The sequence below is a fragment of the Cnephaeus nilssonii genome (genome assembly GCF_951640355.1).
Source record: "Cnephaeus nilssonii genome assembly, chromosome: 12".
In the NCBI taxonomy this organism is placed as follows: Eukaryota; Metazoa; Chordata; class Mammalia; order Chiroptera; family Vespertilionidae; genus Cnephaeus; species Cnephaeus nilssonii.
Window position 1 is genome coordinate 77,239,513 of NC_137083.1, and position 26,655 is coordinate 77,266,167.

General features: G+C 52.2%; 2 protein-coding genes across 2 annotated transcripts; both read right to left on the reverse strand.

The window, feature by feature from the left end:
• Positions 1–1,164: 1,164 nt before the first annotated feature.
• Positions 1,165–14,530, reverse strand: DRC11L (dynein regulatory complex subunit 11 like; the record flags this gene model as incomplete). The annotated part of the gene is given in 20 exon segments (XM_079786756.1): positions 1,165–1,269; positions 1,926–2,167; positions 2,475–2,652; positions 2,892–2,978; positions 3,609–3,808; positions 4,396–4,503; positions 4,680–4,762; positions 5,497–5,552; positions 5,646–5,729; positions 6,477–6,583; positions 7,019–7,094; positions 7,248–7,358; positions 7,823–7,907; positions 8,366–8,562; positions 9,895–9,966; positions 12,117–12,302; positions 12,612–12,716; positions 13,520–13,847; positions 14,481–14,503; positions 14,507–14,530. Coding segments are annotated over 20 exon segments (2,457 nt in total).
• A 5,678-nt stretch (positions 14,531–20,208) lies between these two features.
• H2BK1 (H2B.K variant histone 1) lies at positions 20,209–22,903 on the reverse strand (the record flags this gene model as incomplete). Its single annotated transcript, XM_079785815.1, has 2 exons — positions 20,209–20,445; positions 22,766–22,903. 2 exons carry the CDS (start codon positions 22,901–22,903, stop codon positions 20,209–20,211), a joined length of 375 nt encoding a protein of 124 aa, XP_079641941.1.
• Positions 22,904–26,655: the final 3,752 nt, after the last annotated feature.

A 26,655-nucleotide genomic window follows, 5' to 3' on the forward strand; every position in this document is an offset into this window, starting at 1 on the left:
AGCAATACCTCCTGGCTGCTCATCCCCCACACCCATCCTGTGCTGACCCCATCTCTGTGGATGACCCCTGCATCTCCCATGACCTCTCTATCTGCCATGGTTAGAAGGGGTCTCAGCTGGAAAGTGAGAAGGAGGAAGTGGCTCTGCCCACATTAGGATAATGAAACTACTTTCATTTGGAGAGAGAAAATGAAAAAAAGGGAGAAAGAAAACTCAAACCACCCCCTGGGCTCAGCTGAGCCACCTCTGCCATAGGAGCTGGCTCAGCCCCGTGGTCTCGCCTGGCCTGGCCCGGCCCTCATTGCCTTTGCAGCCTGTGGCGTACATTTGACCTTTATTCACACACTCTTTACATTGCTTCTTTGGGAGAACCCCAGAGTTTTCTGACTCCAGTTCCCCCGAGCTCTTCTCTCTCCACAAGGGGGATCCACAGATGGACTTCTGCTCCCTGAGCCCCGTGGGGCCAGGCTCTGGGTCAAAGACAAAGGCAGGTGGAAGAAGGTGTCCAGAGGACGGAGGAAGTGAAGACCACTCAGAAAAGGCACCGGATCTACTGGCAGTCACAAATACCTCCATCTCCCCACCTTCTCTCCTCTCCACCCCGCCACCTCCCTGGCTTCCCAGACACCTTGGTAGGAATATCCAACCCTAGAGTGGAAAGGAGATCGGCTGGAGGTCATCTTACTTTACAGGTGAGGACGCTGAGGCCCAAGTCAGGAAAGGACTGTGCAGCCCACACAGGGGTCAGTGCTGAGCGGGGCTAGACCAGGCTCTGCTGACCTCCAGACTCCTGCTTTTCCCTTTTTTTCTATTTACTGAGATCTTCCTTCTCTCTCTCTCTCTCTCTCTCTCTCTCTCTCTCTCTCTCTCTCTCTCTCTCTCTCTCTCCTTCTCTTCCCATTTTCCTCCCCTACATACCTTGAGGAAGAAAGGGAGTGGGGAGCCAGGACAGAAAAATGACAGGGTGAGGTCAGAGGACAGAGATCCGGGATCAGAGAAACTCGACAGGGTGGGGTGGAGGTGGAGCCAGGTGACACAGAACAAGGGGTGGAAGCACAGAGATGGACAAAGAGAGCTGGTCCCCAAGCCATCGGGGAGTTTATGCCTCTGCCCCCGAGTCCCTTTGCCCTAGTCCCACCGCTCCTCTCGGGCACTCCTCAGCAGTCACTTCCGTTTTTTCTTCTCCTTTGCCAGCCTGGCCTCCTCAGCCTCCTGGTCCTTGTTAAATTCTATCTTCTTCATGCCCAGTGGGGTCTTGAAGTACCAGTCCTGGGTCGGAGGAGGAGGAGGAGGAGGAGGAGGAGGAGGAGGAGGAGGAGGAGGGTAAGGGCATTGCATCTGGCCCTCGGTTCTGCCTCCTGACCTCATCCCTTCTGCCACTCGGTGAGCACCGATCGGATGGCTTGGAGAATGTGACCAGGTGTGTAGCCATAGGACACCTTGGCCAGGGCACTAATGTCCAGGCGGCTCTGGGTACCTGGACTCTCTGGGTGTGCAGCATGTGCTTCCAGGTCTGTGTCTGCAGTAGCCTTTTCTCCTCCCCCTGACCCCCCGCCCCCCGGCATCCTGCTAGAGCCTTGGTTTCTTTTAGTCCCACCAGGTGCTTCAGGCCACAGTGTCAGACCCTGCGGCCCTCTCTCCTGTGCTCCCATGGCCACCTTACCACCCTGGGGGGTAAGGGAAGTGAGTGGCAGCTGGTGCCAGGAACAACGAAGGGTCCTAATACACAGGTGGCGCTTTCAGGTCCCACTCTGAGGAAACCAGGTGAGCCAGTCCTGCCCACAAGTCCTTCCCTGTGACCTCTAGTTCCCTCACAGGCTGAACTCCATGGGGCAGCAGAGAGAGGGGCCCAAGGCGTGCTGCCTCGCTCTGGTGCTGGCCCACAATCCTCCCCGCTGGTGGCCCCCCTACCCCCCAAGTCTCACCTTTAGGGATTCCTCCTCCTCCCTGTGCACTGGCTCCAGCTTCGCCAGATGACCTAGGAACTCTGAGGCCACCAGTGGCCGCCTGGACAATTGTAGGAGCCGCCGCTCGGTGAGCACCGATCGGATGGCTTGGAAAATGTGACCAGATGTGTAGCCATCGGACACCTTGGCCAGGGCACTGATGTCCAGGCGGCTCTGGGTCACATGGACTCTCTGGGCGTGCAGCATATGCTTCCAGAGCACTGCAGGCATGGGGGAGGAAGTGGGGCCGAGAGGCAGCGAGCCTCTCCTCCCAGGAAGACAGGGATCATCCCCACTCAACACAAGAAGATGAGACGGGAGGACTTAAGTGGCCAGCCCCTGTCCACAGAATCAGGCCGGGACCCAGGCCACCGGGTAGCTTGTGGAGCAGCCAGCCCTTCCAGAGCGCCTGGCAGGGGCGGTGCTGCTCAGAGCAACAGTGGGGGATGGGAATACGAGAGGGGAAGCTTTGGCAGGGGTGGTCCCTGGACCCCTTCTCTGGCCTGTCCCCACAGCCCCGGGCCTCACCATAGCGAGAAGCGTAATCGGGCCGTGGCATGAAGAGGATCCGTTCGTAGGTCCGGCACAGCCCCTTCACCTCAGCGCGCTGCGGGTGGCTAGTGGTCCCTATCAGCATGACCCGGTCCCCGGGACTCAGCAGCCGCAGGGCCTTGGTGAGGTCCTTCTTTATTCGCTTTGGGTCCATCTGCTCTGGGGAGAAGGGGTGGGAGTGGGGACATGGTGACTCATTATATGGGCTTCTAAGTCCTCAGGACACCTGTCCACACTCACAGGGACCCTGAGAGGCAGATGGGAGCAGCTGTCAGCCCTGCTTTAAGGAGAAGGAAATAAGGCAGGAGGAGGACAGGGGACTTGTCCAAGGTCACGCAGTGCGTGCCACTTGGAGTGGCTTACCAGGGGCTCCGGCTGCCCGTGCTCCCTTACCTCCTTCTCCTCTTTTGGGACCTTCTTATAGAAATTCTTCTCGGCATTTCCAATCCAGATCACTGAGGGCTGTAGGAGTCGAGCCACCTGGACAGGCCAGAGAATAGAAACCTGACATTAGTCATTCCTGGTCCAACCCAGGGTCAGGGCCAGCCTAGGGCAGTGGTGGCCTGCGAGCTCCAGGCTCCACGGGCCACATACTGTCGACCCCACCTGCCAGCCCTTTGCACACCCATCACCCCTCAGTGTGAGCAGAGTCCTTGCCCTCCCTGGCGATTGGGGGTGGCTACATCTTTTTTTAAAAATATATTTTATTGATTTTTTTACAGAGAGGAAGGGAGAGGGATAGAGAGTTAGAAACATCGATGAGAGAGAAACATTGATCAGCTGCCTCTTGCATACTCCCTACTGGGTATGTGCCCGCAACCAAGGTACATGCCCTTGATCGGAATCGAACCTGGGACCCTTGAGTCCGAAGGCTGATGCTCTATCCACTGAGCCAAACCGGTTAGGGCTACATCTTAAGCCTTATCTCTCCTCCCCACTTCGCCCCACCTCCCCCATTATGGGGGCTTCAGGTGTTCACAATCTCCTAGCAGTGCTTGGTAAAGACCTCACCAGCTCCTGAGCTCACACCAACTAGGCAGATGGGTGGCCTCCTGAGCATAGAGCCCACCCTGCTCTGTTGTCACAGTCTGAGAACTAGAAATGCCGAACCTTAAAGACCATATGCACTAGCATCTGCACCCCGGCCTTGCCAGGGTATTTGCCCTGCAGGTTAGCAGGTGACAGGTCGAACAGGTTGGCACCAGTTTCTGTGCACACGGCATTGACCAGCATCTTCTTCCCCATGCCGGAGGGGCCCACCAGGAGGATGGAGCGGATGAGGGGAGCCATGGAGTGTATATCAGGGGAGCCTGAGAGAGAAAACAGAGGCCAGAGACAGACAGTGGGCCGTCAGGGACCGGATGGGGCATGGTGAAAGGCGAGGTCCAAGGCCTGGGGCTGAGTGGGGTGAGGTTCCCATCTTGGCTGCACTGCCTCCTCCCATGGCCTGAGCAGTCCCCCAGGCAAACATGCTAAGAGCGGCAGCTCAGAGGCCTTCCAATGGCTTAGCAATCACAGTGACTACAGGTGGGTGTCAGGAGGGAGCCCTCTGCCCCCTCCAGTGTCCTTCCTGGTTCCCACGCCATCAGTTTCCACCCCTGCATTAACAAGGGGCCCAATTAAAGGTGTGGATAGCAACCTCTTTAGAAAGACACCCGTCTTCTGGAAATGGGGCAGACTATGGGATGCCACCTGGAATTGAGTAAGGGGCTGGAAGTGTGGTCTCCTCAGCAGGTCAAGAGCCCACATGACTTCTGGGGTGGCCCAGGCTGGGTGTGACCTCCAACAGGGGTGGGGCCAGACAGGAGGAACCCAGTGCAGGTCCTCGGCACAGGGCATTGGAGACTCAGCCAGCCTCCTTCCCTCCCCAAGGCTTCCCTCCCCTAGGGCCTCTCACCAAGCCGAAGGACCGCGTACAAGGCCATGTTCTGTCGAACGTCAAACAGGGAAGGCATGGGCAACTTGTGGGCCAGACTCAGAGTGGATCCAAGATACAGGCAGTCACCTGGGGGACAGGTGGCCACCTGGTGAGTGGCATCTACTTGGGCAGGGCCAAGAGAGAGAACCACTGGAGGAGAAGGTTCACTTCAGAGGGTGGTAGTTGGCCACCAGGAAGGCCATGGCCTGGGGGCCTTGGGCACCATTCCTCAGCTGGGAGCAGGCGTGGGGGAGGGGTCTCACCAATGAAGTCCTTCAATAACACTGTCTTGCACTTCTTTATAAAGCCAAAGACAACAAGCTCTTCAAACAGAGAGGCCAGGGACCTGTCAGAGGATGGCACAGGGCCTCCCCCCGAGAAGGAAGGGACATGGAGAAAGAGATGAGTGGGGTGCTGTCACAGGCATGAGGAGAGGGGCTAAGAGGCCCCTCTGCCCCATATCCTGTGGTCAACATCGATAGTGCCCCTGGATAGCCAGTGTCAGAAGGGCCTCTTAGCCCTTACCCCAACCCGCGGACCCAGAAGGCAGTCTGCCCATACACAGCAGGTGCTCTGTGGGTTGGGGGGTATAAGAAGGACCAGCATCCTATAACACTCCCTCCATCAGTCTGCTCACGGCCCAAAGTTCCACCAACAGAAACCCAGTCGACTCCTCTTCCTAAAAACCACATTTAAGGTGAACATGGTCTGGGAGGAGTGGTCATCAAAGCAGCTAACATCATTGTGCTCATAACTCGCTTCAATACAGAAATGAGTAGAAAGGGACAGCTGACTTCAATGCCCCGGAGTGGAAGTCCATGGGGAGATGGCTTTGTAGGGATGGAGCTGATGAAGGCAAAGGCTAGAGGGAGCATTTATAACAATACTCCACTCCTATCTTATTCTATATCATCATTTCAAATCACTTTCTTATGCTTCTGTTTGATCCTCACAGCTATCTTTTGGCAGGAGAAGTACTTGATTAATAAGGACAGGGAGTCAGAGAGGTTAAATGACTTTCCTGAGGTCACACAGCAACAGAACCAGGACCAGCAGTTGGATCTATGGAGGGTCTGCTACCTGTTCGGGGTCAGATCTTTTTCCTTCTTCTTCCCAACTTTCTTCCCATTTTTTTTCTGGATAGAAACAAGCACATAGGAAATTGTCCTGTGTTCCTTGCCTCCCCCACTGTGTGCCCTCTCCTCTCCCAGCCGGGCCTCTCATCTTGCCTTCAGAGCCTTGAAGGGTCTCTCCTCCTCCCGGTCCACAGCCAGGCGCAGGTTCTTCAGCTCCTGACGCATCAGCTCATCCACCTGCAGAGACAGAAGAGAGTGTGGAGGGGCGGCCTGGGGCCGGGGAGGACAGGCAGGAGAGGTAGGGATGGAGGCAGGGGTGGAGAGGAAGACAGCAGCCTCAGAGCAGAGCCAGACGAGCACAGTGAAGGTAGCAGGTGGCCAATAACCTTCCTATGTCTTCTTTCAGAACTCTTGGCCTTGGCATTTGTCCCTGTCCCTGCACCTGTCCACCCTCAATCCTAATCCATATTCTGCTCGCCATGAACCCTGCTCTCAACTGGCTATAAATGGGGGGAGAAGCCCCAGGATGGAGTGGGTCAGCTTTCAGCTGCAGCCCTAGACCCTCCCTTTAGGGTCTGTGTGAACTTGAGGAGTTGTATGACCTCTCAGCCTCAATTTTTTTCATAAGAAGCATCAGGAAAATCATGGTGCTTACCTCAGGGACCATTGGGATCATGTGATCTAATGCTCCCAAAGACACATCGTAAGAGCTCTTTAAGGGTTGGTGAAGATGATGGTGGGTGTGACCCCGGCACAGAGCCCCCCATTCCCTCACCTCTAGGCTGCAGAGGAGAGAGGGGGACCCGGAGAGGCAGAGGACAGTGGGGACCAAGATGGACTGAGATGGACTATGCAGGGAAAGCAGTGGCTAGAGGAAGCTATAAAGGATGAGCAAACTGGGTATGAGGAGAGGGAGGACAGAGGGACAGAGCCCGAAGCAGCTGCAGGTTCTGGTGGGAAGAGGCCCTGAGCCAGCGTGCCCACCTGTATCCGGATCTCCTGCTCCAGTTCCTTCCTCTTCTCCGCCCGAAGGGCCTTGGGGTCATAACTCTGGTCAGGGTGTATGTGATCAGGCCGGTTCTTCCACACATCTGAGCATGGAGAGACGGACGGAGTGGAGGGCAGAGTCCCAGGTGTACTCACACAATCACAACACACACACACTCACACACATGCTCACATGGGCCAGGAGCCTGTTTCAGGCTGGTCTACTTCTCTCTCACTCTGTCTCTCTGTCTCTCACACACATGCACATGTGGGCCAAGAACCTGACCCAGGCCGGCCCCCTGTCCTCACCCAGCTACCTGGCACTGCTTCTAACACATCACAGACAGAGGCCTGATCCCAGGATTCAGACCCAAACCCATAATGACCCCACACCCTTTCCCTTTGGTATTAGCCCCTTGGCCTACACACACATACTGCCACCTCATGACCCACGTGGCACATGTCCACTTTCCCCAGGACCAAGGGTCACTCTAAGGTCCCACACGTCCTGGACAGCTTCCAGCCTTCTCTCCCCTTACTTTTATACTCCTCGTGTCCGGCATTGATCAGGGGTATAAATTTGGATGGCAACACTTTAAGCATTGGATCTGCTTCCTAGAATAGAAACACCATTTGACCTTGACCCCCTCGCCTTCACCCTTCACAAGCTCTGACCCTAATTCTCACCCAGACCAGCTTTCCTACCAGAAATCCCTCAGACTTTGCTCCCCCTGCCCAATTGGTTCACACGCCCAGGAGCTGCCTTACGCCCTTCTTGGACTTGTCTTCCTTCCCTTTCTTCTTCTCCTTTTCTTTTTCTTTATTTTTGTCTTCTTTTTTAGAGCTCTCCGCGACCGGATTCTCCAGTTCCATTTTTACCTGTGACCCAGGATAAAAGATGCTTCAGAGAAGACCAAGGGCATTTTATAGGAGCAAGAGAACCCAGGCCTGTGGCTGGGGTGGACTCAGGATCCCAAGGCCTAGGGGAACTTGTGGGGTCCAGATGGCTGAGAGTCCAGAGACTTATCTGGGGTCCAGGAAGAGGGGCATCAGGTGATGAAGTGTTCTGACCAGAGTGGCTGCTCTCTCCTGGCCTGTGGGTTACTAGAGCTATAATAGTCTCACCGGACATTTCCTCTCCCTGGACAAGGGTGCCTTCTCAGAGGCAGGTACCCCATCCCCCCAAGCAGTCTTCCTAACTACATATATTTCCTCCAGCCACCTCTGCCTCCATTGAGACTGACCTTGGCCGGCACCCCACCGCCGCCCTCAGTTTACACTCAGTACTCTCTGTAACCTCAGACTCCATCGGCCACAGAAAATCTGCCCCACCTCCAGGGTACCTGTTCTGGAGTCTTGTCTGAGAAGATCTGGTAGGATCCACCTAAAGACTCGTCTGGATAATTAGGGAATCGGCCAGTAAGGGCACTAAGTGAACATAAGATGGTCAGAGAGATGGACAGGTGGGTGGACATATGGACGAACGGATGGGCAGGTGGAAGGGTGGGTAGAAGGGTGGGTGTATGGATGAAGAGATACATAGAGAGAAGGATGGGGAAAGATAAAGGACCAAGGAGGCTGAGGGAGAGAGGGAAGAAATAGTTACAGAATAGAAAGGACAGATCACTCAGGGGACATTCCTGGATGCTTTCCCCGTCTTATTCTGGCATTTTCTCTTCTATTTGGGGTAATAGCAAGTCATGGTGGGGATGGTCCTGTAGTGGAGATGGTCCCAAGTTTAAGCCAATGCATTAGCAGAGTGCTGGTGGGACGGGGTGAATGGAGAGGAGGGTCCAGGCTAGACCAGAGGACAAGTCAGGTGTGGGGACACAGGTGAGGAGGGAAAGGGGTTGAGGATTGAGTCAGCTGAGGCTGGGGACACTGACTGGCACTCGATAAACCACTGTCGGATTTGATCCTTCATTTTCTCCCTCATATTGGGCCCCTCGGTCTCTCTGAGAGCATCGTGGGTCTTCACATTGGCCATCTGGAACTCCTCCTCTCTCTCTATCTGGCGGAATCTCCTGACATCCTTCCTGAGGTTGGCCACGGACAGGTGCTCCACCGGGTCGGGCAGGGGGATCTGGGGACATGAGGAGGGGGCCAAGGGGCTCAGGAGTGGGAGTGGGAGGACCCGGCCCTGGCTCACACACCTGCCCCCACGCATTCTCTACACGTGCCTCGGATGCCACCCGCACGGAACATCGGGCCTGCCTGCATCAGGAGAAATTGTTTGGTGCTGAAACTCCTCTGTGTAAATTACTCTGATAATGAGTTTGCTAGATGCATCTGGGCAGGCCCCCCTGTCCGATCGCCCAGCACACCCTCCCCTGTGAGCCTCAGCCCCAGCCCCCACCTGCACCCCTGCCCAGCGCCCGCCTTGGCAGCCTCACTCGCAGCCACTTTCCCGCCTCATTGGCTCCCAAATGTATTTTAAATATCACTGTGCGCAGAGACAATTACTGAAAACGCTGAGCTCACACTGCTGATGGGCCGGGCAGCAGGCTCATTCCTCACCCCCCCGCTGTGCCAAAGCCCCCTGCCCCTCCCCACCAAAGCCCGACCTCGGGCCTCCTGGGGGTCCAGATCATCAGCCCCCCAACAAGTCTCTGACCTCCACTCCCATGAAGCAGACCCTGACCCCTCCCTCCTTCTGAAGTCCCCAAGCCTCTTAAAGTAGCCATCCTAGCTCTGCCTCTAATCCCTCTGCCCCTGCCCCCACATCAGCAGGCCGCCATGGGCTCTGCCCACTGCAAAGCCCCTCCAGGGATCATGTCCCTTGCCCTGTCACCCTAAGTCAGAGGAGACAGACAGATTCAGGGAGTGAGGCCTGTGCACAGAGCCCGGGGTCTGCCCCCTTACCACCCACACTCCCCCATGTGCACTCTCACGCTTGCCTCATGCCGTTCACACTTAGCCCTGCTCCCTGCATGCAGAGGAGAAGCAAGTCTGGGGCCCAGAGCAAGTGGGGAGCCCATAGCCCCCCCAAAATCCCCACTCTGTGTGAGGGGGTGTGCCCCATCCCAACTGGGGCCCTGTGACCTCTTCCCTCTGCTGGGCCCACACATGCAGCCCCTCCTCCAGCCAGGGGCACTGACATGGGGGCCAGGATACTTGGTGCTACTAACCCTCATCCACACCCATATTTGAGATTCTTCTAAGGGTTCTAGTTCAGGGAGGGTGGGGAGGGATGTGTTGGCTGTGGCTTTCCTGTCCTTCCTCAGCCAAGCCCTGAGGACCCATCGGGCCCCCTGGCATTGGCCTGCTCCCCTCCATCATGCCCACCACAGTCCTGAGTGGTGGGTGGTGTGGGCAGTGCTGGCTGTACAGGGCTGTGCTCTGGGGCTGGGACACAGAAGAATGTCCCATACACTGGCAGCCCTGAGCCCTGGCCTGTGGCCAGAGAAGGACTCACCATGCCGATGAATTCCATCTCTGTTTGCCGGTCCTGCTGAGTGTGTTTCCTCTGTAGGTAACCTTTCCACACCTGGGGGAACACACAGGCCCAGCCACTCCGCACACTGCATTTCTTCTAGGATGTGGCTCTTGGGCTTAGCAGCTGCTCTGGCAGGTCTGGCTGGGGAAGGTTTGGGTGGGAGGTGGGGGAGGAGCTGGGGAGGCACCTGGGGAGGTGCAGCTCGTGGACAGTTGCCACCTGAGCAGGAACAGTGTGAAACAGGTGGGGCAGGGGTGCGCCCAAGCTGTCCAGCTCCTACGCATTGCTTCCTCAGGACCTCCCAGGAAGTCCCTCCTCCTCTCCACCCTTGAATCTGCTGTATCTTTTGAGGCACAGGTCAGAGTTCAAGTACTGCCATCTTCAAAAAGCGCTCACCACGCTCATGTCTCACAATTCCCATTGCATTTGGAATAAATACTCGATTATTTCACCCAGACACACAAACCTCAGTTCTGTAGAGACTATGGAGCTCCCCTAAACAATTCCTGCATTTTTGACACAAGGAAACTGAGGCTGGAGACGGGACGAGATCTCTCCCAGGCCCAGAGCCTGTCACTGCAGAGCTGAGACTGGGGCCAGGTTTCCTGACTCCGCACCCAGTGTTCTCCCAGGCCACCAGCCCCTCTCAGAGCTGCGGACAACCCAGTGCCAGGGGGTAGAAGGAGGGCAGAGGGAGGCAGGGCGGGCGCCTGTCCGGGCTCCTGAGAATAGCAGTGGAAAAGCCCACGATAATGCCTTTAGATTAGTATTTGTACTGGAGAACTTGAAGACTGGGATGCAGAATTTCCACACCCGTGATGTCTGGCAACAGGGACAAAGGGACTTGCTTTGGTTCCTGGGGGGAAGTGGGGCTCTGTCTTTAGGGTCAACCCCCCTCTCAAAATGCTGCTTTATTGAGCCCTGAAGGCAAGGACCTCCTCCTCCATGGGGTAGCTGGACATTGGGTCAGTCACCAAATGCAGGGGCTCTGATTGGAACACTCTGCCTACTGATCAGTGATCAAAATCTATCCCGGCTGGGGGGTTGGGGGAGGGGTCAGTGGTCAACCTATGAAGGAGGTCACAGTTCTATTCCTGGTCCAGGGCACATGTCCAGGTTGTGGGCTCACTCCCCAGTATGGGGCGTGCAGGAGGCAGCTGATCAATGATTCTTTTTCATCATTGATGTTTCTATCTCTCTCCCCCTCTCCCTTCTCTGAAATCAATAAAAATATATTTAAAAAAAATAATCAAAATCTGCCCACTTGGAGAGGCTATCTGTTCTCAGGGGTGATGTTTGTTAGTAGGTTGGTTTACTTCTGGGTTTTGGTAGAAAGTGGTTCCAAGTTTCCTCTCTTGGGCCAGCGGACAGAAGTCTTTGAGGCATTGGGACTTGAGGGAGAAGGAGAGGAAAACCTAGCCCTGTGCCAGCCATTCTGGGCCTGCTTTGGAAAGAAAAGGCGGCAAGTGACTTCCTGTGACGAGCAGGGCCCCAGGAGTGGTGACAGCGGCCGCAGCAAAATGGCCCTTTTCTGCACTGAAATCTTCCCAGGGCCCCTCCAGTGTCGTCAAGCTGGTAACCACTATTGCCCAGCCTCGTGGCGGCCAATGAGAGAGAGGCCAGGCCCACACCCTGGGGGACAGCAGGAGCTGGGAGGCGCAGAATGGCCACCAGAACAGTCAGAAGGATGGGGAATAACCTGGGGACACAGCTGGATGCTCTGCAGTGAGCAGGACGGGGTGTGATTGTGTTATTTCCATGTTAAAACTGAGGGTGACCCCAGACGGCACAGACCTGGAGGACTCCTGGATCACATCAGTTCTCTTCATTATATTTCCTTTTGCCTCAGCTGCCAGGAGGGTCTGGGTATATTTTAGTGACATTTTTATTAGTCTTAAGAATTTCTAAAATGATTACCTACTCTGTTCTGCTACCTTATTATGGATCATTCTCCCCTAATTTTAATGATCTATCTGTTTCTAGGACTTTTATGGCATCCTACTTCAAGTTCTTTTTGGGGATAAGATGTAGAATAAACAAATAAGATGCATGATTATTGATTATCAAGGTCCCTAGTTTAGAGTCTAGTTGTGTGGCCACAGAACCCAAGCACTTGCACCTCTGTCATCAATTGCTAAGCTAGGGAGGCTTCCTGGAAGAGGTGACTACCTTGCCTTTCTTCCTGGACACTGGGAGGTTACCTTCTGAATGGTGATAGCTGCTTGGTTCTGATTGAACTTGTGCCACCCGCCCTCCCTCATCTTCCGATCCCGCTCCTCCTCTCTTCGAATCTCTCGAACGAAGGTGGCTCGGAGTCGGCCTTGCCTGGCCCGCTCGGCCGTTTGCAGCAAGATTATGGCATCAGTCCGGTTCATTACTGGTTCGACCTGGCCAGGGTAGAGCAAAGGAGCAGAAGATGAGGGGGGTCAGTCGGGAAATTAGGCACTGAAGGACATGCTGGGGGCATGAGCCTCCCAGGACATCTAGGTGCCCAAGTCCTGCTCCTCTGTTGGTGTTGGAAGGTCACAAGGACACAGGAGCAGCCTTGGAGGAGACTAGGGATTATCCAAAGAGCTCTCTCAGGTGGGAGCAGGGCAGGGCCTCCCTGGGTCCTGAAGGGGGGCATCTCTATTCCCGGAGCAGGGCTATGGGAGGAGTCTGAGAGTGGCCCCTTGACTTGCCTCCTGGAAGGACACTGGCTCCATTCTGGATAGGATTTCTGCCAGCATCAGCTCTCGCTCCTGCTGAATGCTGGAGTGCTCCAGCATGAAGTATTTGGGGATTGGAACCTCCAGGTCTGCCTTTGGGGCAATATGGGGGACAGAGGGTCAGGAATCAGAAGCCAGGCCATTTGGCCAGTCTACTACTATTTTCAGCTGCTTACAGCGATCCTGTGTTCCTCCATGCTAGATCACTGGAGCTGGAAATTTATGGGTAACTGGCAAACCCACTCACAGTCATCCCTTTCTCCCCTGCCTGGACCCGTGGCCAGAGTTGAATTCTGGAGGATCATGGTAGCTAATGGGCAGTGGTTCCAAACCTGACTGTGCACCAGAATCAACTGGGGAGCCTTTAAAATGCCGACCCCCAGGCCTTCCCCAGACCACCACATCAGAATTGCATGGCCTGGAGAATCTGTGTTTTTTCAAGCCAACAGCTGAATTTGATGCAGCAGGTCGGGAAACTGAGACTGCCCTGGATGGGAGCAGTGAACCATGACCTTGGAGCTGAGTAGAGGCCGGTGCAGAAGCTCCATGCTCTGGAACCTGCTGGCACAGTCAGATCACCTGAGGGTCTTATTAAAATGCAAGTACAGATGAGGAGGTTTGGGGTGAGGCCTCCAGAGTCTGCATTTCTGACGAGCTGCTAGGTGGTGCTGATGCTGCTGGTTCATGGGCTACACTTTGAGGAGCAAGCTTCTAGAGGACTCTTTACTGATCCCTCCCCCAGTTTCTGAAGGCCTTCTCCCCGATCCTTGATCCATCTGCTTGACCTCCCTCCCTTCCTTACAGAGGCCCCAGGGGTGTCCGAAGGAGGTCAAGACCAGTCCCACCCCCACCCCACCCGCCGCTGGTGTGGGTGTGGCACCACATTGCCCACGCACCGGGGTGAGCCCGAGGTCCCGCAGCACGTGGTCCAGGCAGTGCCACTCGCACAGGTCTACCCGCACCATCTCATCCTTGAGCTCCAGCACGCGGCCCGCCACGCTGTCCAGCAGGCGCCGCAGCAGCCGCCGCTTCTGCGGCTGCACCATCTGGTCATAGAGAGTGTCGAACCCGCGCAGCAGCCCCAGGTAGTACAGGTAGAGCGATGAGAGCCTGTACTGGAAGGACTGCCACTCCCGGGTGGGCACGGGTTGGAGCAGGGGCTGCTCTTGGTCCAGTAGCTCTTGCAAGGTCACGTGGGAGGAGTCCCAGAGGCGTTGGTAAGATCTGGAGAGAAGGCAGTGTGCACTGGAGTGCTCTGGGCATCAGAGACATGGGAACAGGGGTTGCAGGGGTGCTGCCGAGCCTTTCGAGGCGTGTGAACTCAGGTTCCGGAAGGTGTGATGTTAGGGTTACTCACAGTGGAGCTCAGTGAAGTGAGGGGTCCTCAGGGGAAGGAGATGGCAGCTACAGTGAGCACACTGGGGCTTAGAGGTGTGAGGTTGGGGTCACTAGAGGAATGAAGAGTGGCATGGCTCTTAGGGGCTCCCTATAAGGAGGAGGCCCTTTGGGGATGGCAACATTTGGTCCGCCCAGGGTGGGGGTGCAGCGCAGAGATCGGCAGTGCTCCAGGACGGTGGGTGGGGAGTGGGGGGAGGGGGGCGTGAAGAGGATGGTCCCTTCCCCAGAGCAGAGCCCTGGCTCTGGATTTCACAGTCCAAGAGATGTCTGAAGAGCAAAAGCTGACCGCAGACTGGAGCAACCGGGATGCTGAGTGAGAATCAGGGGCCCTGGCCCAGCATGACCACCCCACCAGTCCTTCTCCCTGTCCAGCGGCCCCAGCCTGATGGGATCTTGAGCAGGAGGCAGCTTGCTCTTTGCTCTCCCAGCTCTGGGGGCTCCACTCCAGCCCCAACTTACCCCTCAGACATGGTGCCCACTCCTCACGCTGCCCTTGGTGAGCTGGTCATGGAATCCACAGAAGCCCTGTGGTTCCACTCTGCCTGCACCCTCAGAACAGCCCAGTTTTAAGGGTTCTGTCCCATTGTCTCCATGTTCTAAGGCTGGAGGGTGCACAATTGGGGACACATCACAGAGGACATTCTGGAGGCAGCACTCGGAGGGGAGGCAGGCGCCCTTGCAGCAAGCCCTGGAAAGTCAGGGCGGAGTGTGGGATCAGCTGTGGCTACTTCTCTTGTGAGGATCAAATAAAAGAATGGTCCCTGCTTGCAATCACCCTGTAACTTTGAGGCTCTGGTGAATATTAGTCCCGAAGGTATTACTCCAGCTGGAGGAACCCTATACCCCTTAATGCAGACCCAGCTCATTCTGCTGTGCGACTGTCCCGGAGGTTCAGGAGACCATTCTTTAGAAAAGACAAAACATTATATCCTGACTCTGGCGAGCTGGTGGTTGCCTTTTAGGCTCAGTATTAAGTAGGGACTTAAAATTAAATACATACGTAAGGCACAGGGCAAAGGAAGGGGGAGAAGGGAGGCAGCAGCAAGGAGGAGCCAGAGATGAGTTCTCAGGCATTAGTACCTGAGGATCTTGTCAAAATGCAGGTTTCAATTCCACAGTCTGAGGTAGGCCTGAGAGTCTGCATTCCTGACAAGCTCCCAGCCATGCAGACACTGCCAGTCTCTGAATGGTACCTGGAGTAGCAAGGTAGGAGCCGGGAAAAGCCGAGGCTCAGGGGCCAGATCTGTGCCTGCCACTTCTAGCTGTGAAACCCAAGCGTGGATAATTAGTTCTCATGTCAGGGCACCTCCACGTGAGTCTCTTCATATGAGAAAATGTGTGTGAAGGCAGCCACTGTCGCAAAGAGCCTCCTGAGCACGTGGAGTTGAAGGCGATGAGCTGAGTCTATCCAGTCACAAAGAGAACGTCGGGGATTTTGGACTTAGTCACTGACTCCCACCCCTCCACTCCACCTCTCCGAGCTTGGGACAGCATTTATGGGTCACATGCCCACAAGCTGGAGCAAAGGCTGAATGAGAGAGAAAAGATACATGGGGTAGGATGTTAAGTGGTGAACCTGAGTGAGGGACATACAAATGCCATTGTACTCACTTGCAACTTTGTGTGTGTGTGTGTGTGGGGGGAGGGTTGGGTTTGAGATTTTTTGAAATAAAATTGGGGAAGAAAAGTTAGGAGTCTCAAAAACCTTCCCACCAATTTGTTCTGAAATGAAGGGGAAGAAAATGTTAGGGGAGAATGAAAACATCTTACAGATCCCAGCAAGCTATTTGCAAGCTGGTTCAGGCCTTCTATTTTGTATCTTAAAGAATGCATCTAGCCCTAACTGGTTTGGCTCAGTGGATAGAGCGTCGGCCTGCGAACTCAATTGTCCCAGGTTCAATTCCGGTCAAGAGCATGTACCTTGGTTGCGGGCATATCCCCAGTAGGGGGTGTGCAGGAGGCAGCTGTTGATGTTTCTCTCTCGTTGATGTTTCTAACTCTCTCTCCCTCTCCCTTCTTTCTCTGTAAAAAATCAATAAAATATATATTTTTAAAAAGTATAAAATATAAAAAGAAGAAGAATGCATCTAGCCTGGCCGGTGTTGCTCAGTGGTTGAGTGTACAGTTAGATTGCCAGTTGGGGCACATGCCCGGGTTGTGGGCTCGATCCCCAGTAAGGAGCATGCAGGAGGCAGCTGATCAATGATTCTCTCTCATCATTGATGTTTCTATCTCTCTCCTTCTCTCTTCCTCTCTGAAATCAATTATATATATATATATATATATATATATATATATATATATATATATATATATATGAATACATCTGTGTAGACCCCTGTGCCCAGCATGGGACAAAAATGACAGTTTGCTAGAAATGGCATCACAAAACATAGTCTGAAGGAGTAACACAGAGGAGATTAAAAATGGCAAAGTAGGAGGATGCTGCATGGACATGTTCCCAGGAACAAGCTGGAATTACAACTGAAATACGGAAAAGCTTCCTGAATAATCAACGGAAAACTCACAGGAGAGAACCCTGATACCCAAGGACTGAAGGTGGAGACCACATAGAGACTGGTAGGAGGGGTGGAGGCACAAAAGGGCTGGCTGGGCACGCACAGACAGCAACTGAAGTCCCGGAGAGATATCTCAGTTATGGGGGGGGGGGGGTGCCACTGAGAACTCTGAGATCTAATCCTGAAGCTGGGCTCCCCATTAGAGAGCACCAAGCTGAAGAGGGTATACACATAACATCTAGCTGTGAAAAGTAGTGGGGTGCTGTCTGCCAGGGAGTGGCAGCTGAAAGTTCAGGCACCCTCTTAAAGGGCCAATGCATAAGAATTCCCTGTGGAGCCACCCACTTTGTGCTCAGGCAGAGGGGGAGTGAAGTGGACTGGAGCTGTGAGAGCAGTCCCACACAGACATTTGCCTTGCTTGCGGGGAAGACAGTTGACATACCCTATTGCAGTGGTCGGCAAACTCATTAGTCAACAGAGCCAAATATCAACAGTACAACGATTGAAATTTCTTTTGAGAGCCAAAAACTTTCTCTTTTACAGAGAAAGAAGGGAGAGGGAGAGAGAGAGTTAGAAACATCAACGAGAGAGAAACATCAACAGCTGCCTCCTGCACAACCCCTGTTTTGAGACTCCTAACACCCCGACTTCTGAGCATGGGCCACGAAGTTTTAATCGCACTGTACGTGCGCGCCCGCACATGGTATTTTGTGGAAGAGCCACACTCAAGGGGCCAAAGAGCCGCATGTGGCTCTCGAGCCACAGTTTCCAGACCACTGCCCTATTGGAAAATACCTTGCCCTGAGACAAATAAGAGATTAAAAGTAACAATTAGTTCCCAGGCAGAAGCAGCTGCCCCACCCTGTTGAAAAAACTTTCACCCCACACCTGAGGATGATTGCCTGGAGGCAATTCAAGTCAGAATCCTATTAGTCTGTAGACAAAGGCTGTCTCTGAAGGCTTTGAGTCTTTGCCTGATCCAATTAGTCAGAAACAGCCTTTAACACTGTCCTGAACTAGAGATTGAGAGGTGTAGAGGACCTACCTAATACATAGTCACAAACCCAAACAGACAACCAAAATGAGGAACCAAAGAAACAACTCCCAAATGAAAGAACCAGTGAATTCTCCAGAAGAGATAAATGAAGCAGAAATAAATTTATCTGAAACATAGTTCAGAGTAATGATGTTAAAAATGCTAAAAAAAAAAAATGCTCAACAGTATGAAAAAGATACAGTAACTATGAAAAAAAAGTCTGAGATAAAGAATGACATAACACAAATAAAGAACACTTTGGAAGGAATACACAGCAGATTAGGGGAAGCTAAGGATTGAATCAGTGAATTAGAAGACAGAGTTGAAAATGTCACTCAATTAGAGAACCAAAAAGAAAAAAACCCCACAATTAAAAAACAGGAGGACAGCTTAAAGGAGCTGTAGGACAATGTGAAACATAATAATATTAGAATGATAGGTGTGCCAGAAGAGGCAGAAAGGGAGAAAGGAATAGAGAAGGTGTTTGAAGAAATAATGGTAGAAAACTTCCCTAACCTGGTGAAGGAAAAAGTCACACAAGTTCAGGAGGCACCGAGAACCCCAAACAAGAAGAACCCAAACAGACCTACGCCCAGACACATCATAATTAAAATGCCAAAAATTGAAGACAAAGAGAGAATCTTAAAGGCAGCAAGAGAAAAGAAAACTGTTACCTACAAAGGAGCTCCCATAAATCTGACCCCTGATTTCTCATCAGAAACTCTACAGGCCAGAAGGGAATGACATGAAGTACTCAAGGTAATGGAAAGCAAGGGTCTGAGACCAAGATTACTATATCCAGCAAGGCTATTATTCAAAATAGATGGTCAAATAAAGAGCTTCCCAGACAAAAAAAAAAAAAAAAAAAAAGGCTAAAGGAGTTAGTTCATCACCGCCAAGCCAGCATTACAAGAAATGTGCTAAAGGGACTGTTGTAAGGGATTGCTGAGAAAAAGAAACAGAGAGAGAAACCTAGCCATAAAAAATTAAAATAGCCATAAATAAGTACCTCTCAATAATAACCCTAAATGTAAATGGATAAAATGCTCCAATCAAAAGGTGTAGGGTAGCTGAATGGATAAAAAAACATGACCCAACTATATGCTGTCTACAAGAGATTTACCTCAAAACAAAAGACACACACAGGATGAAAGTGAAGAGATGGAAAAAAATTTTCCATGCTCATATCCAACAAAATAGACTTTAAAAGCATCATGTTAATTGAAAGAAGCCAGTCGGAGAAAAATAAATATATGATCTCACTCATTTGTAGAATATAACGAACAACATAAACTGATGAACAAAAATAGAGCTAGAGGGGAAAATATTCTAGAATATAATAGAAGTAATCCTATTATTTGCAGATTTTTAATATTTCCTACAACTTTTTTGATATTAGACTATGTTAGTACAGTTTGGGTAATCCTACATAATAAAAAGGCAATATGCAAATTGCATCACTCCGCTACGCCCACGATTGGGCCGGCTGGAGGCGCGGGGGGCGGGACTCAGGGTGGCCAATTGGCTGGCGGTAGGAGCGGGGGCGGGGACTCGTGAGTCCCCGACTCCCGCTCCTCCCACCGGCCGTTAGGCCAACGCTGCGGAAGGACCCATGGGGCCGCCGGAAGACGCTGGTGGTGGCCGATTGCGTGGCTGCTGGCAGCACTTTTCCGCCAGCACCAGTTTTCCTCTGGCCACCCGCCGATCAGAGCGCCTCCCGGATCGGATCAGAGTTCCTCTCGGGGTAGCCGATCGTGCTGGCGGGAGGCGCTCCGATCGGCGGGTGGCCAGAGGAAAACTGGTGCTGGCGGAAAACTGCTGCCGGCAGCCAGGTGAAAGTCTATTGCACGAAACTTCGTGCAACGGGTTTCTAGTATTATTATACTTTAAATCCTTTTATTCTTGGAATATTAATGTTTATTGCATGTAATATTATATGTAAGGTCATTTTTCTTGAATAATTGGTGTTTATTGCATGTAACATTATCATATTTAAAATCGTTTTTCTTGAGATATTAATGTTTATTGCATGTAACATATTTAAGATAGTTTTTCTTGAAGTAAAAAAAAAACCTGGAAAAATAAAGGAGTAGCACAGGAGGAAGTTCAGGCCCAGAGAGGGCATGATGAAAACCGCTGGCCGTAGCTGGAGGATTCCGAATCCAGCCCCAAGTCCGACATCAGCTCACTGCCGATGAGAACATTTTTTCACATGTGCTCATGGGGTACACCCAGAAAGCAATTAAAAAAAAAACAAGGATTTAAGTAAGTGTTGCAATTCCACCTTAATGGCCATCAAAAGTGACAATACCTGCTCTGGCTGGGTGACTCAGTTAGTTGAGCGTCATCCTATGCATTGAGAGGTGGTTGGTTAAATTCCCGGTTAGGGCACATGACCAGGTTGTGGGTTCATGTAGGAGGCAGCTGATCAATATTTCTCTCTCTCTCTCTCTCTCTCTCTCTCCTCCCCCGCCCCCCTTCTTTCTAAAATCAATAAAAACATTAAAAAAAAAAGAGGGGGGAAAGTGATAATAATGCTTGTCCCAAATCACACCTCAACTTCACATGTCCATTTTTGAAATCACTACTGTGCATGAGAGCAGTTCACCCTTTATTTAGCTTAGGCCCCAGGTCACTTGTAGCTGGCGTACTTGGTGACAGCTTTGGTGGCCTCAGACACAGTGTGCTTGGCCAGCTCCCCAGGCAGCAGCAGGCGCACTGCCGTCTGGACTTCCCAGGACGTCAGTGTGGTTCGGCCTGAGTACTGGGCCAGTCGGGCGGCCTCGCCAGCCAGCCGCTCAAACACATCATTCACAAGTGAGTTCATGATGCTCATTGCCTTGGAAGAGATGCCAATGACAGGGTGCACCTGGATAAACAGCACAGGGTGCACCTGGATAAACAGCAGGACTGCTTTAACCAGGAAGCTCTGCCTGATGCCCCAGCCCCAGGTTGGGGACGCAGGACTAAGGCCACCTCACCAGCCTCTTCCCAGAAGCCAAGAGACATGGAAATAGGGATTCATTTTTATACTGCTGTTTCCAAGTTAAAAAGAAATGGTTTGTCCCAACCGAAAGAGGTAACACTATCAGGTTCTGTATAAGCACATGTCAGCATCTATCTTTTTAAAAAAATCTATATTGTTGGAAGCACTACATATGTCTCCCTTCCCCCCATTGACCTCTTCTAGCCCATCCCTGCCCCTCAGCATCTGTCTTTAACAAATGGAATCAGTTACACAGCACTTTGCTTTTTCCATTGAATGCATTTGCATAGTGTTTTGGGGTTTTTTGCATAGTGTTTCATAGTGTGGAGGAATCATAGCTTATATCTCCACTCCTCTTTTAATGGACATTTTGGGGGTTTTGTTTTCTTGCTACCAGTGTTATAGTAAATATGCAACTTTGGACACTGTGCAAGCATACAGAAGGTTATTCCTAGATACGACACTGCCAAGTCAAAGGGTGTGTGACTTGACTTGGAGATTGTTGTTACCAAATTACCTGCCAGACAGCACACCTATGTGACCCAATCTCAGCACCAGATGAGAGGAGTCAGGACACCCAGGTTCTGTGGCTAGACTGACTCATTCTGTCACCTCAAATAAGGCACTTTCCTCAGCCTCAGTTTCCTCTTCTATCACATAGGATATTTGTTTAAATATATTTTTTATTGATTTCAGAGAGGAAAGGAGAGGGAGAGAGAGATAGAAACATCAATGATGAGAGAGAATCATTGATCGGCTGCCTCCTGCATGCCCTACACTGGGGATTGAGCCCACAACCCGCGCATGTGCCCTGACCAGGAATCGAACCAGTTGGCTGAGCCCCAACAGCTGGGCTATCACACAAGATTTTTAACTAGGTGATCTCTAGTAAGACAAACGGTGGGGACCTGATACAATCCTAAAATATGAGTAGGCAGACATTAAGTGTTTCTCTGTTAAGTGGGAGGTAAGTAACTCCCCAGTGACATACATCAAGCCATTGGTGGAGACAGAACTAGACGCCTCTGGTTACCACTGACAACAGGAAATCTGAGCCCAAACGAGGCTGGTTGAGCCTAAACCCCTGGTGTCTCATTAGATCCCATTCTCCTCAGGGTTGCCGGTGAGGGTTAAGTCGAGGCTCCCCCCACTGAAGGGTTTTTCGGTGTGTGGGCAACTCACTCAGCAGCTCTCCTCTACAAGGCCAGTCCTGGCCCAGCTCTTCCCTCACAATATTTGAGCCCCAGTTAGGCTAAGCTGCAGGACTCACTAATACCTGCTCCCGCACACACTTGCTTCAGGACACTGGAGTGTGTCCTCCGGAGCTACCCGTTGGCCACCCCACCCCACCATTCCCAGAGACCAGGCTGTCAGATCACTAAAACTGCCAATGGCTGGAGACAGGCTCCACCTCTGGGTAAGAACCTTAGGCAGATTGCAGAGACCTGGGCAGGCAACAGAGCTACTCTGCCTCCTCCTGTTCCGCAGAGGCTTTGAGGCCAGTTGTCAGGATCCTCCAGACACACCGGTTGTTGGGTTCCCTTGGTGCCTCCAAATGCTTGTCAGCATGCGAGTCCTAGGATAGGTGCTTCTCAGAGGCACGCCGGTGTGCTGCCTGGATAGAGGACACCTGTGGCTTCGGGGGGTGGGGGGGACCAGCAGGAAGCATTCCAGGGGCTTGGCTAGAGCTGCTGCTGTCAGGTCCTGTGACTCAGTGAACCCACTGAGCCTGTATGCACCTCAGGCTCCTCCTCTGTAAGGTGGACCAATCCCTTAGCTCCGCAAAGACAGTGCCACTTGTATGGAAGGCCTTTCCCAAGACCTGAGTTCACGCAAAGTGCTCCTCGCTCTACCGACACCAACTGGAACTTGTTTGCACCATAATGTGTTTGGCACCTGAGAGGTCAATCACCTTCAGCCCACCACTTTCTCGTGGTCTTCCCTTTTAATTTTGTGCCACCTAAATTTCCGCATAATCATCTTGTCAGTCCAAAAGCCCTGTAAGCTTCTGGACTGTGGTGGGGAGCATGCCTTAAACATCCCCTGCACATCACAGGTGCAGGATCTCCTGAGAGGGTTAGAGACCTCCAAGATCAAGTTCAACTGCCTCTAGAACTAAACCGAGTCCTGACTCTCAGTGCAGCACCACCCTTCCAACTCTTTGCCAGTACATTCCACATACACACTAACTCCCAGCTCTCACCTGCTTTAGCACCTGGTAGATATACACTGAGTAGGTTTCTTTGCGCCCGCTATGCTTTCTGGACTTCATCCTGGGACTGCGGCCCTTTCCACCCCCAGACTGCTGCTGCTGTCCATGCTCTGTGTCATCCTCCTCCATGCAGCTGCCTCCTGCTGGTTGAGGCTACTTTTTATGAAGAGGGTAGCAGCCAGCCAGGTGGGGCTAGGGACCAGAACCTGGGATGAAGGGGTGGGGCTTGGCCCAATCCTATCCAGAACATGCTCTAGTGGTCGGCAAACTCATTAGTCAACAGAGCCAAATATCAACAGTACAACGATTGAAATTTCTTTTGAGAGCCAAATTTTGTAAACTTAAACTTCTTCTAACGCCACTTCTTCAAAATAGACTCACCTAGGCCGTGGTATTTTGTGGAAGAGCCACACTCGAGGGGCCAAAGAGCCGCATGTGGCTCACGAGCCGCAGTTTGCCGACCACGGCTCTAGGTTAATCTTGAAAGAGACATCTCCTCTCCCCCAAGTGATTCCCTGTCTCTGAATAAGAAACCCTCCACCAGCCCGCTCCTCCAGCACCATCCCCCAACATATCACACCTATTAGAGTTCACACACCATCAAACAGCCACACAATCACCCAGCACCCACTGTGCTCCGCATGGCTCAGTGCTGGGGGAGAGTTGGAAGGGACACAGGCATACTGTCCCCAGAAAGCCTGGCAATTACAGGAGAAGACACAGGACTGGTTCACATTGAACAATAAAAGAAGTCAGAGGGCTAAAGTGTGTGGTGGGGACAGAGTTCAGAAAACTTAGTGCGGGCTGCAGTAGCCAGAGAAGGCTTCAAAGAACAAATGGGGATTTGCAGCTAGTCTTGTAGGATGAGTACAATTCACTGGGGAGGAGGGAGGGGAGTGTAATTGGGAAGAATGGGGGAAAGATAAAGTGTGAAAAGCAGAGTGGAATCAACGTGTGTGGAGCGCAGTGAGGCTGGACTGAGGCAGAGGATGCAGCGGGAAATCACAGCCAGGAGACCTGGAGGAGCCGGGGGAGAGAAACACTGGATGAGGTGGGGTTCCTGTGGAAGGTAGTTGCAAATGGAAGGGAAGGAAAAGGCAGCTGTTATATGGAGTTATTTGTCTCACTTTTCCTGGCTGGTGTGGCTCAGTGATTGAGCATCAACCCATGAACCAGAAGGTCACAGTTTGGTTCCCAGTCAGGGCACATGCCCAGGGTGCAGGCTCAATCCCCAGTGCGGGGTGTGCCGGAGGCAGCCGGTCAATGATTTTCTCGTCATTGATGTTTCTCTCCCTCTCCCTTCCTCTCTGAAATCAATAAAATACATATATAAAACACACACACACAAACATATTAAAAAAAAAAAACTTGTCTCACTTTGAATGCTATGATTAAAGGAACCTGAAGCCACTTGAAAAGCACAGGCTGGGGGGGAAAGATGTCCCGGCTCAGGAAGAGGTGGGAAGCCGGAGAAGACAAGCACCACCTGTCCGTGGGTGGAAACAAACCCGAGCCAGCATCCCTGCACTAGACTCACCCTCCCTCAGTTCCCAGCATCTGGCTACCTCTTACATGCTAAGGTTTGAGAGGACTAGGAGGCCAATTCTTTTTCTGCAAGCTTTATTGTTTCCAGAGTGGTTAAAAGAATAGCTCTGGCAAAAGCCAGACAAGAGGGGGATGCAGAGGGGCCCCTCAAAGGCCTCTGGGCTCCAGAGGTCCTAGTCTGCTTGCAGGGAGCCTTTCGAAGAGATACTCACCCAGCCTGGGGCTGACCAGCCTGCGGAGGTTAGTCAGGTGGCCGCCCATCTTCTTTATGGTTTCATCTTCTCATCCAGGAAGTGCTTTTCCAGGAAGTCAGGGATGAGGGTCTGTGCAGGAAGGACCCAGGGCCTGCAGACCCACAGGGCCTGGCTCAGGCTCCTCTTCAAGGCCATGGCGGCCTCCACGGTGTCCTGAGTTTTGCCCCACTCATCTTGGGAAGGCTTCAACACGTCCTAGAAGGGAATCTGCCCCTGCGCTGGTTTTGCATCTTTAAGAGATGCTCAGCACCCTCGTGCTTCTTTTCTGCCAACTTGCGCAATTAGTGGCCCATGCCCTCCAGAGCCACATTGTGGTGGTCCAAATAGAAGCTCAGAGAGAGGTAGGTGTAGGAGGCCCACAGATGCAGGTTGACCAGGCGGTTGACAGCAGCCTCCACCTCAGTGGAAGAACACTGACGACTTAGGGAGCTCATGGTTGTTTGGCAATAAGAAGTTAAGGTAATAATAATAATTAAAACAAAAAACAAAAAGCAGTGTTGGCTGGTTTCGAAGGCTGAGGATGGCTGAGGTGGTTCCGGAGGAGGTGACTGGAAAAGACATAGGGTGGTTGAAGGCTGGAAGAAGGGCCGTCCCTGGGTCTGTTCCATCCAAATTTTGAAGCAAGAAACAGATCCAGGACCACTGAGGGCACTGTCAGGAGGCCAATGCTCACCCCACAATAAGGCCCTGCTATTTTTAGGCATTTGCAGAAATACCTATTTGGTGAGCTTTTTAAGCATTCATAAACGTTTTGAGATTGGCTTTTCTTTTGCATAGTCAAGCCAACTTTCCTCCAGCTCTGAAGCCCCCATCCCTTCACACCTCAGGTACTTGGCACAGGGACCCAGCGACTTTCAGGGCTGTTATATAACCCAGCCCTCCTTGGCCGAAGCAGCAAGAGCTCCCAGCTCCACAGCTTATCATGCTTCCCCACAGCTCACTCTTGATACCACTCCCTCCGGAATCCAGTCTCTGGATACTCAACCAATGACAGGCCACTTTGCTTCAGACCCCACTTAGGGCACAAAGCAGCAAAGCCAGGCCCCTTGGGGCCCGTGGGTGGAGTAGGAGTCCTAGCCTCTCCTCTGGCCTCGGCACCTTGAGCTACACCTTCTCACCTGACGCTCACTTACTGTACCTCTGCCCAGGGCTACTCTTAGACTTCACGGCCATCTGAGATCCTCCTCATCTTTCAAGTTAGAGCACCAATTCCCGCCTTTCTGGAAAACTTCCCTCCCTTTTGTATCCTTCTACCTAAATCACAAGTTAGCATCTGATTTATGCCATCTTGCTCTCTAGTCTTGTTGCCTTTCTCATTAGATCATGAGCTCTGTGGGAGTTTAGACGACATCCCAGACTTTTTTTAGTTGGAGATGCACTATAATGAGCACTGAAAAATCATGGCTGTGTTCTCCCTTAGACGTGGCTGCCGAGGTTTCAGAGGTGGAGTGAGGAATCCATGCTGGCACAAAGGTGAATGCTATTCAAGTTCAGACAGGCTATGCCAATCCATGGGTTGAACGTAATCTAGGTAGTGCTAATGAAAATTAAGGCTGTGGACAGGTAAATAATAAAGCTCCCTGTATGACCAGGAACAGTGGTTCACAAATTTGGGTGTGAAAATGCAGACTCTTGACAATTTTTGCACCTCTCCCGTCCCACCAGATAGAATCAACAGGTCTGGAGCCTGGGCAGCTGCATTTTTAACAAGCGACCTAAGTGTGTGATACAGGTCCCACGTAGCAGGAACCTCAGACAACTCGGAGAACATGTTCCAGGAGGCTACTTCTCAACAAGGTCCCCAGGCCAGCAGCACCTGGGAACCTGCTAGAAATGTTACTTCTTGGTCTACTGAGCTGGAAACTCGGGAAAGACCGTGCCCTGTGACCTGACATGTCCTCCAGGTGATTCTGACTCATTCAAGTTTGTGAACCTTAAAGTTTGTGAACCATTAGCATAAGAAAAGGCACAATTTCAAACCAGCAAAAGGGGACTGAGAGTTCTTCCGGATTCTATGGACTAGTCTTTAGACCACATCCATCCCGACACCCACCCCAGCTCTTGCTGAAGGGTAAATGGATA